The sequence below is a fragment of the Mesoplodon densirostris genome, chromosome 4 (assembly GCF_025265405.1).
Source record: "Mesoplodon densirostris isolate mMesDen1 chromosome 4, mMesDen1 primary haplotype, whole genome shotgun sequence".
Lineage (NCBI taxonomy): Eukaryota > Metazoa > Chordata > Mammalia > Artiodactyla > Ziphiidae > Mesoplodon > Mesoplodon densirostris.
Window position 1 is genome coordinate 141,925,125 of NC_082664.1, and position 26,338 is coordinate 141,951,462.

At 41.6% G+C, this 26,338-nt stretch overlaps 1 protein-coding gene across 1 annotated transcript in view; it reads right to left on the bottom strand.

The window, feature by feature from the left end:
- The window catches only part of LOC132488182 (cytosolic carboxypeptidase 4-like), a gene marked incomplete at its 5' end in the record, with an annotated part of 68,954 nt that extends 55,249 nt beyond the window's left edge, over positions 1-13,705 (bottom strand). Inside the window, 1 exon segment of the mRNA XM_060096121.1 lies at positions 13,632-13,705. Within this exon segment, the coding sequence (XP_059952104.1) occupies positions 13,632-13,705 (74 nt within the window).
- Between the last annotated feature and the right edge of the window lie 12,633 nt (positions 13,706-26,338).

The window sequence follows — 26,338 nt, forward strand, 5'->3', positions numbered from 1 at the left end:
TCGCTTGAGAGGTTTGCTCAGCATATGCGAATAAGCAGAGATAGTTTGCCCTGAAAGCCAGATCTTGCTGTGTCTAGGTATGCGGTGAATTATCAGCTAAAACCATACTCATACCCCCTAAACTCCAGGAACCACCATTCACTCTTTCAACAAACACACTTAACAACTACTACGTGCTAGTATGTGCCAGGCAGTATTGTAGGCACTGGGGATATTAGAGCAGGAAATGAGATGCACAAAGTCTCTACTCTTAGGGGCTTGCATTCCCATGGGGGAGCTGGGGAGACTCTCAGATCCAAATAGATGCACACACACACACACACACACATTAGGTAACTTCAGACAATGACGAGTGCTACAGTGAAAATCAAATAATGATTCTAGAGGGACTGGTGGGGCCGCTACTTTAGACTGGGTGGCTGGGGCAACTCTTTGAGGAGGGGGCATTGGCACTGAAACCGGAATGTAGGAAAGAATCAGGCTGCAGAGATCCGGGGACAGAAAATTCTAGAAATCTGGAGAGCGGAGCAAGTAGAAAAGCCCAAATTTGTTGAGTGCAAATAACAAAAAGTCTGGAAGCTAAAGCCAGGTGAAGAAAGTGAGGGGAGAGCAGTAGGGCAGAGATCAGAATGCGGGACCCCCACCGTTTTGACATTCATCACAGCGGGTTGTGCAAAATCAGGTGGGGGGGGCAGATATGTCGGTCAGATTTTCTCACTCTCCTTTTTGTTATTTGTTTTTGACATCTCTGCCAGACAGCCCTTAGGAATGATCATCTTTGCCTGGACCTAAAATTTCCCAGGAGTTTTCCTATCCCTCCAGAGTTTTCTTTTGAGTCTAGATTCTTCGTAGGGAAAGAAGCACCTGCTAAGCCCTAAGACGAGCCCCAGTCCCTTCTGGGTTATTGTAGATAACCTTCCTCCTAGTTTCATTTTGCCATTTCCACTGTTTACTCATCAGAAGGCAACACTTAAAGAAGAAAGCCAGGATTTAGACCTGGAAGAAGAAAAACAGAGCACTTCCCCGCCTGCCTTTCTCTGTCAATGGATGAGGGAGACACATGTCCGTCAGTGGCGTTGCCTGCTTCTGGCCAGAGTACAGACAAGCAGTGTGGACTACAGGAAAACAAATCTGCACGTGCAAACATCACGTGCAAATTGGTTCACACTGCATTATGCTTCCAGGCCTTGAGCATGCACAGAGCAAGGTAAAGAGCTCAGCCTCTGTGCTCCTGGCCCGCTGTCCTTTGGCCTGATGTCATACGGTAGCACAGCACTGAAAAGTCCCGAAGCAAGCGTGAGCCTTGCACTTGTTTGAACTCCACTCCTATCCCCCGTGGTCCTCCGAGTGCCCCTTCCCTACCGCCTGGAATGTGCCAGCAGCAGCCTCCTACTTGACCCGCATGCCTCCCCTCCACTGCCCAACACATCTCACTAAAACACACACTCAGATGCTGTCATCCTCTACTCAGAAAAATGGAACAGCTCAGGGAAATCCAGAAGATCTGTGGATGCCAACAGGGGCCTATTGTTCTCTGGGTCTCCTTGTATGGGCGTAGCAGTTGCCAGGCAGCCTGGGTGTCCCTGGGATTAGGGGGAGGGGCTAAGGAAGAGGCTGAGCAGGGTCTCTGACCCCTGCTGCCACCAGAACAGCTCCACCATCAGCTGTTTACATGCAATGGCTCTGTCAAGGTTTTCATTTCAAGTTTAATACCTAAAATTTCTTTCTTTAAAATAAAAATAAAAGATTTGAAACCCTCTGGTAGTGAAATGAAGTGGGATTTCAGTCCCACTGTGCCAAGTACACATCATGCAATCTTGGGCAAGTCAGCCAACCTCTCTGAACCTCAATGTTTTGTATAGAACAGTTTCCCAGCCTGGAACTATGGACATCTGAGGCCGAATATTATGTCGTAGGGTCGGGGGCAGCTGCCCTGTGCATTGTAGGATATTTAGCAGCATCCTGCCCTCTACCCACATGATGCCAGGACCGCCCACACCCCCTGCAGATGTAGCAATGAAAAATGTCTCCAGACCTTGTTAAATGTTCCCTTGGGACAAAATCACTCACGCTGAGAACTGCTGCTCTAGAAGAGTTAAATATTTACCTGTCTTGCAGGACTACTGTGAGCATTAAATGAGATAATATATGAAAAAGTGCTCTGCAAACTGCTATTATTAGAAGTCTGTTGGAAGCATCTGACTTACATCCTGACATAAACAAATAATTGTACAGTCAATCCTGAATGGGATGAGGAAGCTACTGTGCACTTTCAGAGCTCTGAGATGTTTATCTTTTTGTCTATCTCTTTCAATCTTTGTGATACCTTATCTTTGTCAATCCATAGCCAGTCATTCATTATGCCAGGGTGACACAAATTCTGAAATCCAGAACATTTAGAGCTCAGCAATCCTGGATGTTAACCCCTGATTCCCCAGAATGAAAACAAAGTACGTAAGTGTGTGTGGATCAACCTTCTAGAGTAAGAGGTTTGAGCTTTTAGCAAACACACACGACCTTCACACACGAGCCTGAGCTTCCTTGAACACATTCACACTGTTGTCAAAGCAACATCATGGCCCAAACCTACAGGCAGACAGATAATCAGGCCAGAGGGAAAGCCCTAGAGATAGAACCAGGTCTTTAGTGCCAGAAAACAGGATAGTCTGGTTGAAACACAGCAGCCTGCTTAGTTGTGAGAACCAGGATTGGCTGCAACCTTAGTACAACAATGTTTTTTGCAGACAACAGTTTATGTCAGGCAAGGAAAACACACCACCGCCATCCACAGTTCTGTTAGACCCCGTGTGGGTGCCTGGGAACATCCTGGCCATCTTGGGAAGGTAGTTCACCATCTTGCCTATACTAACATTCATTGTCATTTCCACCGGAAGCTGACCCTTCTCATTTAATTAGGTCCAGTTTAACTGTTTAATTCAGCGTCTTAATCCCAAGAGACTCAAAAGTTACTTGACTAAGGCTCAAGGATGAAGATAACAATTTTACATCTCTCTCTGAGTCAAACTTGACTAGCTCTTCCTTAGGACCACCACACAGTAAAAACGAGCACGTGTTCCAAACCTCCTAAAGGATGCATCAGCCCGTCTTTAAATTATAATCTCTGACAATTTACTGAGCTCTGAAAGTGCCCCATGAGAATATTTATTTCAGAGGTTTTCAAACTTGATTCTTTCGAGCCCTGAGGAACGTCCATGGAAGTTTCTCAGCATCAATCACGAGCCAGGGAAAGAAGAGGTGAAAAGGGAAAGGCCAGGCTGTGATTCACTGGGATCTCCCACTTCTGCTCCCGTTTTATCTGCTTTAGATGTGTCATCTCCTCAGAGGATTTCTTTAAAAAAAAAAAAAGTTTCTTCTACTAAAGCACCCTCAAACCACTCAACTTGTACAGCCCTCCCACTTTTGGAAAACCAAACTGAAGTCAAGTACAATGACAAAGAACTAATTTCAGGTCCCATGCCCATCAGCCAGGTTTCCTGACTCCATGTGGAAGGTGAGACTCATCCTTGAAATAGGAAGATTTTCTGCTTTGAAGACAGTCACAACGGAGTTTGAATTTCAGCTCTCCACTTACCATTCATGGGATCTTGGGGAAAAAATGATTAACCTCTCCTAACTACAACTTCCTTGTATGTAAAATGGGAATATAACGTGCCTGGCAAGTGCCACTGCTCTGTAATTAATAGTTATGATCATTATTCCCTGAAGGTACTCTCATAAACAATAATTCTCTTATCACTCCCCAACTTCCTGCCCTCTTCCTTGAGGGATCGCAGAGAACAGTTCATGAAACATATTATCAAATGGGATGTGGGATGCCTGTGAACCATGGGAAGGCAGATGGGCATCTTCCTTAAGTCGTGCCTTTGGCCTTGGCAGCAAAGGTGAAGAAGGTAACAGGTTATCACAAGGGTTCAGGGGAGATGGGGAAAAGTAACTGCAGGATTCTCTGCTCTCTACCAGAGGCAGCCCTCAAAAAAGCTGCGCGAGATGCGAGATGCTCCCTACCCTCGGTAAGTCCCTCTCAACCCCGCTAACCTCACTGGGAGTGCAACAAACTCCAGCAACTTTTCCAACACCGGGCTTGGGCTCCGCTCACCCTGCCTCCTCCCAGTTCCCTTAAATAATGGCTGAGCGAATGCCTCCGGGACCATCTTCAGCTAATTTCCTTCAAGACATGCAAGCTGCTAATGCTGGGAAGCACAGATAGTGTGGAATAGCAAATATGGCCAAAATTAGATTAAAATAACCTCCTGATAAACAAATTACTCACCGAAAATAAATATTGGACTAGCGCGGCCAAGATAACTAGAAGAACAGCACCACCACATGGCAGGAAGAGGAAGTACATGAGCTGCGGTCTGTGGCCAGGGACGATCAGCACCCACCCCCAACTCGGGGGCCTGACAAAGCCAGCAGGGAAAGGGAACTAGCAGCTGTAATCCTTCCCGGCCCTGTTCCCTTCTCCTCTCACTCACCCCGTCATTCATCAGCCTCGCCTGATGCTCAGCCTCACAGCAGAGACTCTGGCCCTTTGCACAGCCATGTTGGTGTGTTGGCACCTCTCACTGGGTCCCCTTCAGATGCTTGTATGGGATGGACCGTGTGTTGCTCTTTCCTAAACTAAATGACAGATGCTCCCACCACACACACACACACACACACAAATCCTTCTAATACTTAGAAAGTATTCATTTAGCTTCCTTTCAGATTTTGATCTTGTCTTCTTTGGGCTAAATAAACCTACCCTTGTTCATCTCTCCTTGGTGTGCACAGAGCTCAGGTCCCAGGGTCTACAGCAGGTAAGCTCTGTAGCCCAACCTCTCCAGGCCTCAGTTTCTACACCTGTGAAATGGTGATGATGATACCCCCTTACTAGGCATGTACATGCAGTGGTATATACAGTGGCTGACAGGCTAAGCAGTCGATAAATGGTACACGTGTGCGTTGTCATTTCAATCCCACCGTGTGACGGATGTAGTTTGCTAGTCTGCATTCATACAAAGTCGATCACAGCAGTCCATCCCAGTGTGACAAATGCAAAAATCTAGCAATATTACTTGAAGCAGATTTCTGGATCATCACAGAAATATAGGGCCTGCTTCTCCAGAAGTTATGATGGCAGAAAGGACGTTGGGTCTATAATCACACCACAGTTTGATTCTTTCTGGGGACAGGAATTGGGCTGGCCTCTTCATTAAGGCATATTGGAAGCAAATGTATGAGGCTTAAGTCACGAAACTGGAATCCTTCTTTAGTTAACATTAGTGTGTTAGAGGTTCTCTGGGTACAGCTCAATGTGAGGTGTGCGCGCTATGACAGGGACCCCAGTGCCCATGGAGGTAGACCCTGCAGGGAAAATACGTGCATACGTACACAAAAATGCAGACACACAAACACATATGCAAAAATATAGGACTCACTGATTACAGTATAGTTACTTCTTAGTTATAGTTAGTATATTTATAGTTAGTATAAATATAGTGAAAAGGCTTAATTGGAAACCTAACCCTGGGCAGAGATGGGGGGTTGTCAATACCCTTGACAGAGACATTTGTGCTGAGACAAAAGAAAGAACCAGTGTTAGCTGGACAGGAAACCTTCTAAGTCTCAGAGATCTGGGTGGGTCACTCCCTCTCTCTGGTCCTCAGTTTCCCTGTGTGAAAATGCGGAGAGGGGTGGATAAGACCAACCGTTTTCTGGGATCTAGACAACAGTGTGTATTGTAGTCATCAAACTCACTAAGAGACTAGATCTTAATTATTCCAACCACTAAAAGGAAATGATACTTATGTGATGTGACAGAGGTGCAAATTATTGCTATAACAGCAATACAGCAACATAGATGTAGCAAATCTAGAACGTAAATCTAGAACGTAAATGTGTTACAGGTACACAGTGTTCAGTGTCAAATATATTTCAAGTTTTAGAAAGATTAGTAGTTTTCTGGGTTCTCAGGGAGCCCAATATTTTTGTGAACGTGTCTCAGAGGCCACCTTAGGGGAGAATCATTGGGAAATGGACAGACAGGGCTCTGAGTTCTCTACTCAAAGAAAAAAATGTTTGAACACCACTGCACTAAACAACCTCGAAGGTCTTTTCCAGCTCTGATGGTCTGACTCCATGGCCCTCCTCTGGAAACTGAAGGGGAAACACTCCGTGGGCAGAACCCTGGGGCACCAGGCTTGTCCAGGCAGCCTGGGAAGCCAGGAGGACAGATTCCAGGCCCCGTGGGAACACAGATTGTACATGTGAGCCCTGTGAAGTCTGTGCCACCCTACGGCTACTGGTGTACGTCAGAAGTTCAAAGGAATCACACGGCCAACCATCCTACAACACTGATGCCATTCTGAGAACTCCTCAGAGCTCCTAGAATTCCTACAAAAGCCTCAGTTGGGGCTTTTCAAACATGGCCCCTTCTCTGACATTTTGCTGTAGAGCAACTATCTGGCCACCAAGTCCTCCAGTCCCTACACTGCTGATTGCCAGGCCATAGTAGAGGACCGTTGAGAGCTTGAGGTGTCTGTCCATGATCAGGACTCTAGGCGCCAGAAGTCCCCTCCTTCCTATACCCCCGCCAGCAACAGGCTGCGCTGACCCCGTGAGCCAGCCGGGCAGAGCTCACCGAGGAAGACACCAGAGAACCTCCTCTTCCTGCCAAACTTCCCACAAGCTCCCTTGCATCTCTCCCTCCCTTCTTTCTTCTCTGTCTCCCTCCCTTTACTAACTCACTTTCCCATTCCCTGCACCCTCCCCATTGCCCCAACTTATGCAAACTCCCAGACTCCTCTGAATGCTAATGCTGAAGTTGGAGAGTGGTCTGAAGTAGACCCATCATCCTCTTACTAAGATGTAGGGCCTGAACCAGAAAGTGCTTCAGGTCTTTCCTTGTTGCGAGAATGTGACCTTTAAAGCTGGGCAGCAAGGTTACTACCAAGGCGTTACGTGAAGATTCATCCCTGGAGCCAGTACAGATCAGGCAGAATCCCACGGCGCACGCTCATTCCAAGCACCACTGCCAGGCCACCACTTCTCCAAACTGCATTTATACCTAATGCTCACAAAAGGGTGTTAGGGAGCAGAAAGAAAAAGGGAGAGGTGGAGAGGCCAATGAGAAAGGAGAAGAAGATGAGGGAAAAAAAAGGAAAAAGAGACACAGAAGTCCAGGTAGAGACACAGATAAAAGAGAGAAAGGCAGAGTGGATGCAGATAGAAAAAGGGACAAGGGCACATGGATGGACCTAGAGATTATCATACTAAGTGAAATGAGTCAGAAAGAGAAAGACAGATACCATATGAGATCACTTATATGTGGAACCTAAAATATGACACAAATGCTGTATAGCACAGGGAACTCGACTCGATACTCTGTAATGACCTATATGGGAAAAGAATCTAAAAGAGAATGGATATATGTGTACGTGTAACTGATTCACTTTGCTGTACAGCAGAAACTAACACAACATTGTAAATCAACGACAGTCCAATAAAAATTTTTAAAGTAAATAAATAAACTAGACATAACTTGGTTTAAAAATAAAATAAAATGAAATATGAAACAAAAACAGACTCACAGATATAGAGAACAGACTTGTGGTTACCAAGGAGGAGGGGGCATTGGGGGAGGGATGGACTGGGAGTTTGGGGTTAGTAGATGCAGATTATTACATATAGGATGGATAAACAATAAGGTCCTACTGTATTACACAGGGAACTATATTCAATATCCTGGGATAAACGATAATGGAAAGGAATAAATAAAAGAATGTATATATGTGTATAACTGAGTCACTTTGCTGTACACCAGAAATTAACACATTGTAAATCAACTACACTTCAATAAAGAAATAAATTTTTTTAAAAAAAGGGACAGGGGCAAAGGACCATGTCTTATTTTTATTAATTAGAGAAAAAACTGCCTGCAATGGAAGCATAATTTATTACTCAAAGCCTTATTAAGTTTTGGTAATAAAAAGCTAAATGTTTTTGTGCAGGGTAAAGCATAAAAGGGCAAAGCTTTCAATACAGGAAAATTTAGTGTTTGCACATGCGTAGGTAGAGAGGGGGAACTGATACAATAAAAGTATGGAATCTGGATTAGACCGTTCTAGCCCACATACATACAAAAAGGACCCTTGAATGAGCAATGACTTTAATTTTTAGGATCCTAAATTTTGGAAATAATTGGAAAAGAGGCCTAGGACTTCCAAGGCTTTATTTTGCATGTTGTTCCTCGGAAAAGGAAAGAGATGAGAGCTGTCTTTTGGTTCGTTTCTCTCTGTCCGCCATCTACCTTTCCTACATTGGCTTCTCATGCAATAGCTACTTGATGGAAGAAAGGGCTGAGACAAAATAACAAAATTGTTCTTATGCAACCTGGTGTTCTTTCCCTTTCTTTCTGTTATGGTGGGCAGCTCCAAGGCTCCCAGATCCCTCAGCCCTGCTCTCCCCGTTACTGGTGAGGGTTGCCTCCCACCACCCACTACGTCATAGGGCCTTGTTGACCTAAGATTCACAAGCCCACCCATGTTTACTGCCCCCAGGGTAGTAGATATGTCCTTCTGGCTCTATTTTAACTGGGGAATGTTCTCCTTTTATTATAGAGATATACTAAAATGGCCAACTTTTATACTGATAAGTATCAAGGCCAAAATCATCACCAGCTAAAAAGAGTTTGCTTTCAGGAGATAAAGGTTCACATAAATATTCCCAGATATCAGTGCCAGATGGTGAGGGTTTGAATTTTAGACAGAAACTGACTTCCTGCATTTAGGTTCAGTGGACACAAACTCATCTGTGATGTAAATTGACAGACATTCCATGTCAAGTCTTACTTATGCATGAAGGCATTTGAAGCAACTAGAGAATTCCATGACACTCATCCCCCCCACAGCAACCCCAGCCTAAGTGCAGTGGTACCATCCATACCCAGACCTTACATGCCACACAATACTTTGGTTAGGCTGGTAGAACAAAGATGGCAACTGCTCCTCCCCAAATCCATGGAAGACTTTGCTATTTAAACACAGCACTCTTGAACCTTCCTACATTGTTTGTGGAAACTGGTGCAGCCACTGTGGAAAACAGTATGGAGGTTTCTCAAAAAGCTAAAAATACAACTACCATATGACCCAGCCATTCCACTCCTGGTGTATATCCAAAAAGAAAACAAAACACTAATTCAAAAAGATACATGCATCCCAATGTTCATAGCAGCATTATTTATGATTGCCAAGATATGGAAGCAACCTAAGTGTCCATCAACAGATGAATGGATAAAGAAGATGTGGTATACACATATACAATGGAATACTATGCAGCCATAAAAAAGAATGAAAATTTGCCATTTGCAGCAACTTGTATGGACTTGGAGGGTATCATGCTAAATGAATAAGTCAGACAGAGAAAGACAAATACTGTATCCTATCACTTATATGTGGAATCTAAAAAATATGTATAACAAACTACTGAATATAAAAACAAAGAAGCAGACTCACAGATATAGAGAACAAATTAGTGGTTACCAGTAGGGAGAGGGAAGTGGGGAGGGGCAGTATAGGGGTAGGAGGTTAAGAGGTACAAACTTTTAGGTATAAAATAATCTACAAAGATATATTGTACAACACAGGGAATATAGCCAATATTTCATAATAACTATAAATGGAGTATAACCTTTAAAAATTGTGAATCACTATATTGTATACCTGTGACTTGTATAATACTGTACATCAACTATACTTCAATAAAAAATAAACTTAAAAAAGAAAAAACAGCCCTCTTGCCTGCTGAGCTCAAATATGATCTCAGAATCCTACCCACACATGGGAGTTGGCACTTGCAATGGAACTTTCTTTATTTTTCTTTTTTTTTTTTTTTTTTTTTTGCGGTTCGCAGGCCTCGCCTGTCGAGGAGCACAGGCTCTGGACGCGCAGGCTTAGCGGCCATGGCTCAGAGGCCCAGCTGCTCCACAGCATGTGGGATCTTCCCGGACCGAGGCACGAACCCGTGTCCCCTGCATTGGCAGGCGGACTCTCAACCACTGCGCCACCAGGGAAGCCCTGCAATGGAAATTTCTGCTGTCCTTGTTCTAAGATCCTCTAGATCTCTAGAACCTCCTCCCCCCCAAGTAACTTCTGCATGTTCATAAAGACTTTCTGCCATCATATTCTTACTTCATGTGAACCCACAGGAATGACACCAGTGCTGGGGAATTTAAGATCAATTATGCAAGAAGAGCATTGCTATGAAATACCAATAAAAGTATTTGAGAGAGATCATCTGAAACCCTGAATGAGCTTCAGCTAATGTGTGATCAAATATGCAACAGTGATTCTCAGAAGGAGGCAATTTTCACATCCCAGGGGACAATTAGCAGTGTCTAGAGACAAATCTTAGTCATTATAACTGGCAATGTCACCTGGTGAGAAAAGGCCAGGGATGCTGCTAAACATTCCAAAATGCACAGGACAGGCCTCAACAACTAAGAATTATCCAGTTCAAAATGCAAGGGTGTTAAGGTTGAGAAACCCTGATAGACGTGAAGGCTGAGTATTTAGTGGTAGAAAGACCATAAGAGAAGCTCTCATCCAGCTCTCTCGTGTTAGGATGAACCTGAGACTCAGACAAGTCTATGTGGACAGCTCAGCAGAATTAGCAAATAAGCCTATACATCCTTCTAATGTGACAATAAAACTTGGTTTATATGTGGAGGATGGCAGGCTATCATTTCCCTGACAGTCCATTTGTATAGTTAAACAGAGATTAGAACTAATATCATTGGTTCTATGCATGGGTCGTTGGATTCAGTAGTACAGGGTAGTAGGGGGTGGTATTGCCTTTTTTTATACATGTAGATATTATAACTCATTCATTCACTTAAACATTTAGTACACAAATATTTATTTTAGGCTTTTTATTGTGCTGATGCAAGTAATACAACAATCAGCAAAGATGACCCTTGCCCTCAAAAGTTTGCAATCTGCTGGGAGAGATGGGCAACAGCAAATTCAATGCAGCATAATCAATGTTGTGTTGGGAGAGCCTATGGGAGCATAGAGGAGGGGCATCCAGCCTGGTCTTATAGCCAGGGAAAGTGTTTTCAGAGGGAATGAGGTCTGAGCTGAGCTCTGGAGGGAGAGTAGAAGTTAGAAACTCTAAAACTGAGCCCCTAGTGCAGTGTACTCCATTTGCTAAGCACAACTAGCACGTTGGAAACCCACTTAAGGCTCTAAGCCTGAATCAGACGGTATTTGCACTGGCTATTGGTTTCTCCTGGGCCCGTGCATCATGTTTTACACAGAAATAGTTAATAACTGTCATGTGACTACATTCAGATTTTTACACATGGTGTATCAGGACACTCAACTCTGAGCTTCAGGGGGGTGTGTGTATGGGTAGAAAAATAAGTCAGCCTTTCTCAGCTAGTGTAAACAGCTCTTTGCAGGAAACTGCTCTCAGCAGGAAGCCACTTTCTCCTCACTTTAGCAAAGCTAGATTGTAACTAACTTTTTTTTTTTGTATTTTTATTGGAATACCGTTGATTTACAATGTTGTTAGTTTCAGGTGTACAGCAAAGTGAATCAGTTATACATATACATATATCCACACTTTTTTAGATTCTTTTCCCATATAGGTCATTACAGATTACTGAGTTCCCTGTGCTATACAGTATGTCCTTATTAGTTATCTATTTTATATATAGTAGTGTGTATATGTCAGTCCCAATCTCCCAATTTATCCCTCCCCAATCCTTTCGCTGCTGGTAACCATAAGTTTGTCTTCTACATCTGTGACTCTATATCACTTTTGTAAATAAGTTCGTTTACACCATTTAACTAATTTAAAATCAGGCACCCCAATTCTCTACAATCTCCGGCCCAAGTACACCTTTCAAATCTTTTAATCACACAATACCTTGCCTAACTCATCGGTTCTTTCCATAGATCAAAGAAGTAGAAATGAAGAATAAGTAATTAACAGATGACAAGATCTCTTCCCTAGCTTCCCCGTCAGTAATCTTCCGAACGGACTGTGTGACCAAACTGCATGAACAAGGTAACATCTTAGAGGAAGATCACCAGAAGTCTACAAGCCTGCACACAGTGAGGGATGGTGATGATTCTGACCCCCTATCTCAATGACTAACTGAGATTACTTCCCTCCTTCCCTTTAAAAGTATCATGGACAAATCTTCAGAAGTGGTTTTGGGGGGAGGCTGAGTCTACCATCTCCCCAGATTGCCAGCATTCTGATTAAAGGCATCTTTCCTTTCTACCAACATTTGCGAGTATGTAATTGATTTTGTAAGCAGCAAGCAGCGGGACCCCCACCCCCTGCATTTGATAACACTAGCAGGGCTCTGTCCCCATGAAACATCAGGCCTCTACTGCCAAAGCTGGGCAGGGAGGATCCAGGAGAAAGCTACTTCCTAAGGCACAGCACTCGCCGGGTGGCTTACCCAGCCGTTCTCAGCATCTTTACTTCCTGCAATCCAAGAACTTCCTCACCTTGCTTCCTCGAACACCTGGTGTTATAATCAGGAGAGCAGACAGAGTGAGCAGGTAAATAATGAAAACCCAGATGCCAAACCTGAGTCAAGTTCAGTATGGAGAATGAACCGTTCTCTCCCCATAACCCGCAGGTAACACTTTCTCCCCGCCTCCTATCTCGAGGGCTTCCTAACCCCTCACTCTTCATTCCCCAACCTGCTCTAACCACCTTCACTCTCCCTGCAGGTCAGGCAGCTGTGGATAGACTTGTGTACTGTATCAAGTTCCAACAAACCGAATGAATTCAAGCTTCAATTATTTTTTCAGTCTACAAAGGGAAGCACTATGTGATGTGACTCTTTCTCTGCACTTAGAGTTGACAGAGATACATGGTTGGGGGAGAAGGTGTTTTGATTTTCATTTATTTATTTGTAAGTTTTACTAAAGTTCACCTATTACCCACACGCCTCGGGCTCCCTATAGAGAAACAAATATCACATTTGAAGCAGCTGGTTTCCATGATGCCAAATTAAAATAGATGAAGAGGTAAGGAGGGGAAAAAAATAAAAACATTAAGCTGAAACTTCTTCACTCCCAAGTGCATGGTGCCTTCTACTATATTGCACACATGAAATTGACTCCCAATGTAATTAGACCAGAGCTACAAGGCAAACAAACAAAAACAATTCTCAAATTATTCAGACTCCCAGAGCTATTCTTTTGCAATCACTCAAGTAACTGAGGAAAGAGCCAATTTTTAAATATAAATTGGTTATCAGCATCTACACTGTCCAAGCGATTCCAACACCCCATCTGCCCAAGAATATACTCACTAGCTGAGTTGTGAATCAAAGGCAAGAATCATGCTTCCCACCCACTGTCATAAACCTTTCTTCCATAGGACAATCCCACTGGAACCTGCAGTTTATTCCAACAGTCCTGGGCTGTTGGTCCTGCTGGGCCAATTAGAAGGAGCTGGAGAGTTCCTCGGGTCTGCAGTAGACAACATACTCCAGTTAGAGTCAGTTGTCTTGGCAGCATTATGAATGGCACCTCCACAGAGACAGAGATTAACTCTCTCTTTGCAGCCCCGAGTTAGAACTGCCGTAATATCCTCCATCTCACCCCAAAGATCCAGGAATGGTTCTACTGCCGTCCAGATTGAAGATGAGCCATGGAGACAGAAGAGCATCTTTCACTCAACTCAGAGGGGAAAGAAATAACCACGTTTCAAAAGAGGCACTTACTGGATGTCAGCAATGCTGCCAGAACTTCAGTGGCTGCCCTGGGGAAAGAGAAAGAAAAGTGGAAAAGTCAATGTTCAATGGTCTTTTTGTCAGCCCATGGATCCCATAGCTGGCCGGCTCATTGCTGCCACCTAACTGCCCCAATATTAATCAGGTAGCAGGCACTCCATTGATTCTACTGCTGACCATTAAAGGGGCACAAATGTAGAAATCACGCTGAGTGAAGTGTCTGTCTTGCAAATGGGTCTCAAGAGTCCCTTTCTCTGCTGAAAGTCTCTTCCCCTCCCACTCTTGCCTCCCACCTTCCACCAACTTCCTCACGCTGTGCTCCTTCCAGCCAGAGCTCTTGCAGTCCCTTGATTTATACCTGGAAACCCTGGGGACTCTGGAGAATGGGTTGGGAGGGGGTGAGACTTGGAGGTTGAGTGAGTACAGCAGTGCACTGCAAACTTCTTGAAACACTCACGGCCCTGGGAACACACTAGAAAACATTCACACATTGGAAAGCGAAGCTGGTTCCTTAGGGTAAAAAATGGTTACATTGCATTTTCCTTCCAAATTCATTGTTTTCTTCCATGAAGGAATTTGACAGCCTTTGCAGTGAGGGGAAGCATACAGAATGAAAATGCATTTGGCTCAGGTCTTAGTGACCCTTCAGTCTACTCCCTGAGCCTGGGAAGGTCACACAAAGACCCACTTACAGGGCAGAGGAAAACTTCATGGCACTGAGAACACTGTGGGAGGGAGAATGTGTCCTTTTTTTCATTAAAGAAGAGAAGTATTCCGCACAGCCCTACTAACTTATGCTTAAGGCCTGTTAAACAGTGATATGTCCCCAGCACCCTTCTGAGAACTGGTGGAACAGGCCAAAGAGGCTAGATCACCCTTCCAAGATTATATAGACATGTGAGCAGAACTGGGGCCCCAAACCCAGGAATCTCACTTCCCATCTTTGCTTCCTTCACATCCATTGTTCTCCAGAATCTCTCTCGGTACTTTCTTTGCCCTGGTCTCTGCCCAGTTGATAACGGACAATTCTCTTTGCAATATATTATTTACTATTGAGCAATAGAGCTGACAGTAAAAAATAATAATAATAATAACAAACGAATGAATAAAAATAAACTAAAACAGAAAGTAGGCACTTGAAACCTTACTGTTTCCCATAACCCATGAAGGAATCCTGCAAAGCAGTGGCCTGAAACTCACTGATGCAAACCCATGACCAAACAACTGCAGGGCAGTCGTAAAGAAGGCTAGGCTAGTTTTCACCGATAGACTACATCATTTCTCCTTCCCAACCTTGATTTCCTCTAATCAACTTTCAGCTTCCTCAGCTACGCTCTTTTGTAACACAACATAGTGCTGTTGCAGGAAGGAGGACCTCTTCCAAGGCCCCGAGAAGGGGACCCCTTCTTGTCTAACACTTGGAAATAAATGTCCAAGGAGACAAAGTTGTCTCTTGCTGGGAGACAATCCATGCAAGTGGTTACCATCATGCCTGGCTAAGGCACGCAGTTTTGGCCAATGGTTCCCTAACAGCGGGGCAACAGTGGATTTAAGAAAGGGCACGTTGAAGGTGTTGCTGGCAGCCCAAGCCAGTGTGGAAAATCTGTGAGCCACAGTGCAGAGCTCCTGGCTTGGGTTGGGAGAAAATGAATATCAGTACTTTGGGGAAAAGCAGAGTAGCCATATTGAGTTCATCAGAGGAGGTTAGCAGAGAAGAAGGAAACCACAGAAGCAGGAAAAGGAAGAATGGGGATGTCCCAAGCAAAATACCTAGCCAGGTCCTTAGATCACAGGTCAGGTCTTAGGGCAACTCTGCATTTATGATTTGCATGGCACATTTGTTTGGGCGAGTTCACCATGGAGGTAGGGCTCTGGTAGATAATAGTTTTATAAGGGATACACTGGTGGTGGGGAAGAACAGGCTTCAGGCAGGTCAGTTAGGAGGATCTGAGGTAACAGGGTCCCCAGCCAAAAGAGTGACGTAGAGGAAGAAGGAAGAGAGAGGGGTTAAAGGGAAGTTTAGAGTCTTGCTACTCAAAGCATGGGTCTCCCACCTGCACCTTCATATTTCCTGAGAGCCAAATAGAAATGCAGACTCTCAAGCCCCATCTCTGGCCTGCTGAATCAGTACATTTATTCTAGCAGATAATTCATACGCATATTAACCTTTGAGAATAACTGGTTTAGAGGACAGTATCAATCTGGCTCAGTTACTCATTGATGTTGCGAGAAAGATTCAAGGGGACTCCCAGATCTCAACCCTCTAGAAGGTAGCTAATAGTATGATAACATAATAAATAAACATGAATCCAAACAGTGACATGATACAGCAGAAAATACATGGTAAGTGTCACATTAGCCAAAGATGGGAGAGAAGCAAGAAGAACTACAATCCGGCAGTCTGTGGAACAAAAACCACATTCACTGAAAGACAGACAAGAAGAAAAGGCAGAGGGCTACGTATCAGATGAAGGAACAAGATAAAACCCCAGAAAAACAACTAAATGAAGTGGAGATACGCAACCTTCCAGAAAAAGAATTCAGAATCATGATAGTGAAGATGATCCAGGACCTTGGAAAAAGAATGGACGCAAAGACTGAGAAGATACAAGAAATGTTTAACAAAGATCTGGACGAATTAAAGAACAAACAAACAGACATGAACAATACAATAACTGAAATGAAAACTACAGTAGAAGGAATCAATAGCAGAATAACTGAGGTGGAAGAACGGATAAGTGACCTGGAAGACAGAATGGTGGAATTCAATGCTGTGAAACAGAATAAAGAAAAAAGAATGAAAAGAAATGAAGACAGCCTAAGAGACCTCTGGCTGTTAACGTAACAACATTCACATTATAGGGGATCCCTGAAGGAGAAGAGAGAGAAAAAGGACCCAAGAAAGTACTTGAAGAGATTAGAGTCGAAAACTTCCCTAACATTGGAAAGGAAAGAGCCACCCAAGTCCAGGAAGCACAGACAGTCCCATACAGGATAAACCCAAGGAGAAACACGCTGAGACACATAGTAATCAAATTGGCAAAATTAAAGACAAAGACAAATTATTGAAAGCAGCAAGGGAAAAACAACAAATAACATACAAAGAACTCCCATAAGATTAACAGCTGATTTCTCAGCAGAAACTCCACAAGCCAGAAGGGAGTGGCATGATATACTTAAAGTGATGAAAGGGAAGAAACTACAACCAAGATTACTCTACCCAGCAAGGGTCACATTCAGATTTGATGAAGAAATCAAAAGCGTTACAGACAAGCAAAAGCTAAGAGAATTCAGCACCACCAAACCAGCTCTACAACAAATGCTAAAGGAACTTTTCAAAGTGGGAAACACAAGAGAAGAAAGGACCTACAAAAACAAACCCAAAACAATTAAGAAAATGGTCACAGGAACATACATATCTATAATTACCTGAAACGTGAATGGATTAAACGCTCCGACCAAAAGACACCGGCTTGCTGAATGGATACAAAAACAAGACCCATATATGTGGTGTCTAGAAGAGACCCACTTCAGACCTAGGGACACATATAGACTGAAAGTGAGGGGATGGAAAAGATAAGTCCATGAAAATGGAAATCAAAAGAAAGCAATACTCATATCAGGTAAAAGAGACTTTAAAATAAAGAATGTTACAAGAGACAAGGAAGGACACTACGTAATGATCAAGGGATCAATCCAAGAAGAAGATATAACAATTATAAACATATATGCACCCAACATAGGAACACCTCAATACATAAAGCAACTGCTAACAGCTATAAAAGAGGAAAGTGACAGTAACACAATAATAGTGGGGGACTTTAAGACCTCACTTACACCAATGCACAGATCATCCAAACAGAAAATTAATAAGGAAACAAAAGCTTTAAATGACACAATAGCCAGATAGATTTAATTGATATTTATAGGACATTCCATCCAAAAACAGCAGACTACACTTTCTTCTCAAGTGCACATGGAACATTCTCCAGGATAGATCACATCTTGGAGCACGAATCAAGCCTCAGTAAACTTAAGAAAATTGAAATCATATCAAGCATCTTTTCTGACCACAACACTGTGAGATTAGAAATGAATTACAGGGGGAAAAATGTAAAAAACACAAACACATGGAGGCTAAACAATACGTTACTAAATAACCAAGAGATCACTGAAGAAATCAGAGGAAAACAAACAATACGTAGACAAATGACAATGAAAACACGACGATCCAAAACCTATGGGATACATCAAAAGTGGTTCTAAGAGGGAAGTTTATAGCTATACAAGCCTACCTCAAGAAACAAGAAAAATCTCAAATAAGCATTCTAACCTTACACCAAAAGGAACTAGAGAAAGAAGAACAAACAAAACCCAAAGTTATCAGAAGGAAAGAAATCATAAAGATCAGAGCAGAAATAAATGAAATAGAAACAAAGAAAACAATAGCAAACATCAGTAAAACTAAAAGCTGGTTCTTTGAGAAGATTAAAAAAAGTTGATAAACAACTAGCCAGACTCATCAAGAAAAAGAGGGAGAGGACTCAATTCAATAAAATTAGAAATGAAAAAGGAGAAGTTACAACAGACACTGCAGAAATACAAAGCATCCTAAGAGACTACTATAAGCAACTCTATGCCAATAAAATGGACAACCTGGAAGACATGGACAAATTCTTAGAAAGGTAAAACCTTTCAAGACTGAACCAGGAAGAAACAAAATATGAACAGACCAATCACAAGTAATGAAATTGAAGCTGTGATTTAAAATCTTCCAACAAAAGTCCAGGACCAGATGGCTTCACAGGTGAATTCTATCAAATATTTAGAGAAGAGCTAACACCCATCCTTCCCAAACTCTGCCACAAAATTGCAGAGGAAGGAACGCTCCCAAACTCATTCTATGAGGCCACCATCACCCTGATACCAAAACCAGACAAAGATACTACAAAAAAAGAAAATTACAGACCAATATCACTGATGAATATACATGCAAAAATCCTCAACAAAATACCAGCAAACAGAATCCAACAACACATTAAAAGGATCACACACCATGATCAAGTGGGATTTATCCCAGAGATGCAAGGAGTCTTCAATATATGCAAATCAATCAATGTGATATACCAGATTAACAAACTGAAGAATAAAAACCATATGATCATCTCAATAGATGCAGAAAAAGCTTTTGACAAAATTCAACACCCATTTATGATAAAAACTCTCCAGAAAGTGGGCATGGAGGGAACCTACCTCAACATAATAAAGATCATATATGACAAACCCACAGCAAACATCATTCTCAATGGTGAAAAACTGAAAGCATTTCTTGTAAGATCAGGAACAAGACAAGGATGTCCACTCTCACCACTATTATTCAACGTACTTTTGGAAGTCCTAGCCACGGCAATCATAGAAGAAAAACAAATAAAAAGAATACAAATTGGAAAAGAAGAAGTAAAACTGTCACCGTTTGCAGATGACCTGAAACTATACATAGAGAATCCTAAAGATGCCACCAGAAAACTACTAGAGCTAATCAATGAATTTGGTAAAGTTGCAGGATACAAAATTAATGCACAGAAATCTCTTGTTTTCCTATACACTAATGATGAAAAATCTGAAAGAGAAATTAAGGGAAAACTCCCACTTACCATTGCAACAAAAAGAATAAAAGACCTAGGAATAAACCTACTAGGAGACAAAAGACCTGTATGCAGAAAACTATTAGACAATGATGAAAGAAATTAAAGATGATACCAACAGATGGAGAGATATACCATGTTCTTGGATTGGAAGAATCAATATTGTGAAAATGACTATACTACCAAAAGCAATCTACAGATTCAATGCAATCCCTATCAAATTACCAATGGCAATTTTTAGAGAACTAGAACAAAAGATCTTAAAATTTGTATGGAGACACAAAAGACCCTGAATAGCCAAAGCAGTCTTGAGGGAAAAAAACGCAGCTGGAGGAATCAGACTCCCTGACTTCAGACTGTACTACAAAGCTACAGTAATCAAGACAATATGGTACTGGCACAAAAACAGAAACATAGATCAATGGAAAAAGATAGAAAGCCCAGAGGTAAACCCATGCACCTATGGTCAACTAATCTATGACAAAGGAGGCAAGGATATACATTGGAGAAAAGACAGTCTCTTCAATAAGTGGTGCTGGGAAAACTGGACAGCTACATGTAAAAGAATGAAATTAGAACACTCCCTAACACCATACACAAAAATAAATTCAAAATGGATTAGGGACCTAAATGTAAGACCGGACACTATAAAGCTCTCAGAGGAAAACACAGGAAGAACACTCTTTGACATAAATCACAGCAAGATCTTTTCTGATCCACCTCCTAGAGTAATGGAAATAAAAACAAAAATAAACAAATGGGACCTAATGAAACTTAAAAGCTTTTGCACAGCAAAGGAAAACATAAGCAAGACGAAAAGACAACCCTCAGAATGGGAGAAAATATTTGCAAAGGAATCAATAGACAAAGGATTAATCTCCAAAATATATAAACAGCTCATGCAGCTCAATATTAAAAAAACAAACAACCCAATCCAAAAATGGACAGAAGACCTAAATAGACATTTCTCCAAAGAAGACATACAGATGGGCAAGAAGCACATGAAAAGCTGCTCAACATCACTAATTATTAGAGAAATGCAAATCAAAACTACAATGAGGTATCACCTCACAACAGTTAGAATGGGCATCATCAGGAAATCTACAAACAACAAATGCTGGAGAGGGTATGGAGAAAAGGGAAGCCTCTTGCACTGTTGGTGGGAATGGAAATTGATACAGCCACTATGGAGAACAGTATGGAGGTTCCTTAAAAAAGTAAAAATAGAATTACCATATGATCCAGCAATCCCACTACTGGGCATATACCAAGAGAAAACCATAATTCCAAAATACACATGCACTCCAATGTTCATTGCAGCACTATTTACAATAGCCAGGTCATGGAAGCAACCTAAATGTCCATCAACTGACGAATGGATAAAGAAGATGTGGTACATATATACAATGGAATAATGCTCAGCCATAAAAAGGAACGAAATTGGGTCATTATTGAGACGTGGATGGATCTAGAGGCTGTCATACACAGTGAAGTAAGTCAGAAAAACAAATATCGTATATTAACGCATATATGTGGAACCTAGAAAAATGGTACAGATGAACCGGTTTGCAGGGCAGAAATTGAGACACAGACGTAGAGAACAAACGAATGGACACTAAGTGGGGAAAGCGGCAGGGGGGTGGGGGTGGGGGTGGGATGAATTGGGAGATTGGGATTGACATGTATACACTGATGTGTATAAAATTGATGACTAATAAGAACCTGCTATATAAAAAAATAAAATAAAATTCAAACATTAAAAGGAAAAGGAAAATATAGTTGAGCATAAGTTAATGGAATAAATTAAAATCACCCAAATGTCTCTCACCTAACTACTGTGAAACTCCAGAATGAATCTGTTCATATCAACTCTAGGACCCCTTCAAACTGTTCTTTCAGATGCAACTAGAGTGATCTTCCCAAGAACATCTGATTAAGGAAACCTCACATTGCCACTCCCATGCCCCCTTTCACTCTTGGATAAAAATCCAAATCCTAAAACATGGTCTAGGAGACCCTACAAAGTCTGGCTCCTGTCACCTGCTCCAGCCTAGTTTCATACCACCCTCTTACTCTCTGTGGTTCTGCCCCTCTGGCCTTTTTCCAAGCTTTGGAACATGTTCCCATAACTTGTCCTTTGTCCTTGCTAATGACACAGCCTAAAATGCTCTAGACCTTCCCCTCCTCCTTCACATCCTAACTCAGGTGTCACTTCCTTAGGAAAGACTTCTGTGACCCCTAGCCTAGGTCCAGGCCCTCTTATTGGTGTGTTCATCCTTTGCAAACCACCCTTTTTCATTGCTCAATTTAGTTTGTATTTCTTCACTCATTTCATGGTTATTTTATTAATGTCTGTCTCCTCTTTCAGCCTGCAAACTCCAGAAAAGAGAAAACATTTTGCTTTGCCTTATTCTACCCCCACCATTTAATAGTATTTGAAAACAGAACACCATCGAATATTTGTTGAACCTTTTCCAAATATCAGGCCCTAGGAGCTTTATATACACTGTCTATTCATTCAACAAATATTTACTGAGCACTTACTATGTGCTGGGATAAACTGATAAACCAAAGGTTCTTGCACTCAAAAGGGTTAGGGTGAAAGAAATAGTTAATAGGTAATCAGTATTTTTGAGGAATACATTAAATTAGCCTTCTAAAATGTGGTCAGTGCTATGAGGGGAAAAAAAAGAAAAGTAAGAACAAGGTAAAGAGATAAGATGCACAGGGCTGGCTTGCAAGTTTGGCTACAGTAGGCTTCATGGAGAAGGGAAATTCTGAGCAAAGGCATGAAGGAGGGAAGAAAGTTGCTATATGAATATCAGAAGGAAGCATGTTCAGACCCTCTAAAATGACAATAGGCCTGACCTGTTCAAGGAAGAGCAAGTTGGCCAGGGCTGCTGGAGCCAAAACAGATGAGAGGAGAGGAGCAGGAGCTGGGGTGAGGAGTAACAGGGAACTATTCATGTAGAGCCTGGTAAGCACTCTAAAGGCCTTCCTTTCACTCCAAGTGAGGGATTCACTACAGGATTTTGAGCAATGATCTAACATGTTTTAAGAAGATTTCTCTGACTGCTCTATTTTTCAAAAGAGAAAAGGACTCTAAGGAAGCAAGTGCAGAAACCAGACACAGACCAGAGTAGAAAGCAGCAGAGAGCTTTGTGGAGCAAACCAAATACAGCAATGAGTAAAAAATGTTATAGACAATGGTCAAGTGGGATTTCTCCCAGGAATGCAGGGTTGGTTGAACATCTGAAAATCAACCAATGTAATAACCCACCGTAATAATAAAATAAAGAATAAAGACCATATTATCATTTTAATAGACACAGAAAAAGCGTTTGATAAGATCCATTACGCTTTCATGATACAAATACTCAACAAACTAGGGATAGAAGATAACTTCCTCCACCTAATAAAGGGATCTACTTAAAACCAATAGTTAACATGATACTTAATGGAGAAAGATGATTGAATGCTTTCCTTCTATGAACAGGAACAAAATAAGGATGTCCATTTTCACCACCTCTGTTCAACATTGTACTGGAGGTTCTAACCAGGGCATTTAGGAAGGAGGGAACAAAGGAAGGAAGGAAGGAAAGAAGGAAGGAAGGAAGGAAAGAAAGAAGGGAGGAAGGAAAGGCGTGCAGATTGGAAAAGAGGGAGTAAAACTATCTTATTTATAGACGGTTGGGTCTTGTACATAGCAAGTAAATGAATCCACTAAAGAACTATCAGAAATAATAAGTTCTGCAATCAATATTCAAAGATCAATTATATTCCTGTAAACTAGCAATGAATAGCTCAAAAATGAGATTTAAAATGGCAATCTCACTTACAATGGCAGCAAAAGAATAAAATTCCTCGTAATTAATTTAATAAAAGAAACTCAAGCCTTTTACACTGAAAGCTAGAAAACTCTGTTTTTAAAAAATTAAAGAAAATCTAAATGAATAGAAATCACCTAAATATCAGCAGTCACCTAACTACTGCTATAGCCCCAAAACTGATGCATCCATATTCACTCTAGGTCCCTTCAAACTGTTCTTCAGGGTACAACTAGAGGGATCTTCTCAAGAAGAACATGGATATGTCTTGAATTTGGAGATAACAGGATTTCTTGGCAACCTGCTATGGAGAAGTAACATAAGCTAACTTATTTCCCATAACAATTCCCATTTTATAGATGAAGGGACTATTCAAGGTAAATTAACCCACCTGAAGTAACATTAGAAAGCAGCAGAGCTGGAACTTCACCTCAACTCTGTCTGACCCCAACATCTGGCAATTACGCCAGCCACCCAGCAGAATCTGGAGCACTGGGCTCAGCGATCTTTCCCATTCATTGCTAGTTTACAGAAATACAATTGATTTTTGAATATTGATCTTTTACCATGGTCACATTGCAGAACATGTTTATTAGTTCTGATAGTTTTTTAGTGGATTCATTGAGACTTTCTATATACAAGATGAAACCATCTATAAATAAGACAGTTTCCAGAAAAAAAGAAGTAGGTAGCCCTAGAATTTAACCCTAGATCCTCTCTAGAATTGGCCATGGGATGTGGAGTTGTAGCAGCAGAAACAGAAAGTGGAGGGAAAAGGAGTTATTTAAATAACAGGCGGATAAAGCAGGAGGACCTTTAAAAGGGATAGAACACATTGCCTGCAGATCAGAGGCACCCAGAATGCCATCTGATACCGTCCCAGCCTCCTGCCTGGCTGGAGAGGGAATAGGAGGATGGGTAAAAGCAGACACACACACACACACACACAAACACACACACACACACACACGGCCAATTACCAAGGAAAATGGATGACAAATGGATCTTGCTGATCACTATTTTTCAGAGACAGAGGAGAAAACAGAAATGGAAACTGAGATGGCCCCTACACAGTGAAAGAAAAGAAAAACTGTGGACATATGGTACAAACTTTGAACCAGATCCTGTGCCCAGCATGGAACTTGTCCATTTTATCCTGGGAAAAAAAGAAAAGAAAAAGTACCCCTCCCTCCAACTCTATCCAGATGCTGTCAAAGACATCTTGTGGGAATCATCATCAATCGTGGGGTGTTTTTACTAAAGAAATGGAAACCCAGACCTCAGACTGCTTTGGTTAGTAAAAACTCAGCACAGAGTGTGACAGGGGGGTGGCTACTGCCTGAGCCAGCGAACCAGGAGCACAGCACTGCAGTCAAGGCTGGGAGGACCCCACCCACCTGACTTTTCGTAAGCAGAAACTATGCAAAGGGGAGTTGGTTTTGAAGCACTTCCAAATACATGGGCAATATCATCAAGACCAAGGACTCAGACAAAAGAATTTCAATAATAGTAGAGGAATTTAACACCCCACTTATACCAATGGACCGATCATCCAAACAGAAAATAAATAAGGAAACACAAACTTTAAATGACATAATAGACCAAATGGACTTAATTGATATTTATAGGACATTCCATTGAAAAACAACAAAATACAATTTCTTCTCAAGTGCACATGGAACATTCTCCAGGACAGATCACATCTTGGGTCAAATCAAGCCTCAGTAAATTTAAGAGAACTGAAATGATATCAAGCATCTTTTCTGACCATAATGCTATGAGACTAGATATCAACTACAGGGGGGAAAAAAGGCAAAAATTACAAACACATGGAGGCTAAACAGTATGCTACTGAACAAGTAACAGATCACTGAAGAAATCAAAGAGGAAAGCAAAAAATACCTAGAAACAAATGACAATGAAAACATGATGACCCAAAACCTATGGGATGCAGCAAAAGCAGTTCAAAGAGGGAAGTCTATAGCAATACCATCCTACCTTAAGAAACAAGAAACATCTCAAATAAACAACCTAACCTTACACCTAAAGCAATTAGAGAAAGAATAAGAAAAAAAAACCCCAATGTTCGCAGAAGGAAAGAAATCATAAAAATCAGATCAGAAATAAATGAAAAAGAAATGAAGGAAACAATAGAAAAAATCAATAAAACTAAAAGCTGGTTCTTTGAGAAGATAAGCAAAATTGATAAACCATTAGCCAGACTCATCAAGAAAAAAAGGAAGAAGACTCATATCAACAGAATTAGAAGCGAAAAAGGAAAAGACACTGCAGAAATACAAAGGATCATTTGAGACTACTACAAGCAACTACATGCCAATAAAATGGACAACCTGGAACAAATGGACAAATTCTTAGAAAAGTACAACCTTCCAAGACTAAACCAGGAAGAAACAGAAAATATGAACAGACCAATCACAAACACTGAAATTGAAACTGTGGTTAAAAATCTTCCAACAAACAAAAGCCCAGGGCCAGATGGTTTCACAGGAGAATTCTATCAAACATTTAGAGAAGAGCTAGTGCCTGTCCTTCGCAAACTCTTCCAAAATGTAGCAGAGGGAGGAACGCTCCCGAAATCTTTCTACAAGGACACCATCACCCTGATACCAACACCAGACAAAAATGTCACAAAAAAAGAAAATTACAGGCCAATATCACTGATGAATATACATGCAAAAATCCTCAACAAAATACTAGCAAACAGAATCAAACAGAACATTAAAAGGATCATACACCATGATCAAGAGGGTTTATCCCAGGAATGCAAGGATTCTTCAATATACACAAATCAATCAATGTGATACACTATATTAACAAATTGAAGGATAAAAACCATGTGATAATCTCAATAGATGCAGAGAAAGCTTTTGACAAAATTCAACACCAATTTATGATAAAAACTCTGCAGAAAGTGGGCATAGAGGGAATCTACCTCAACATAATAAAAGCCATGTATGATAAACCCACAGCCAACTGAGAATGATTTCTCAATGGTGAAAAACTGAAAGCATTTCTTCTAAGACCAGGAACAAGACAAGGGTGCCCAATTCACTACTATTATTCAACATAGTTTTGGAAGTTTA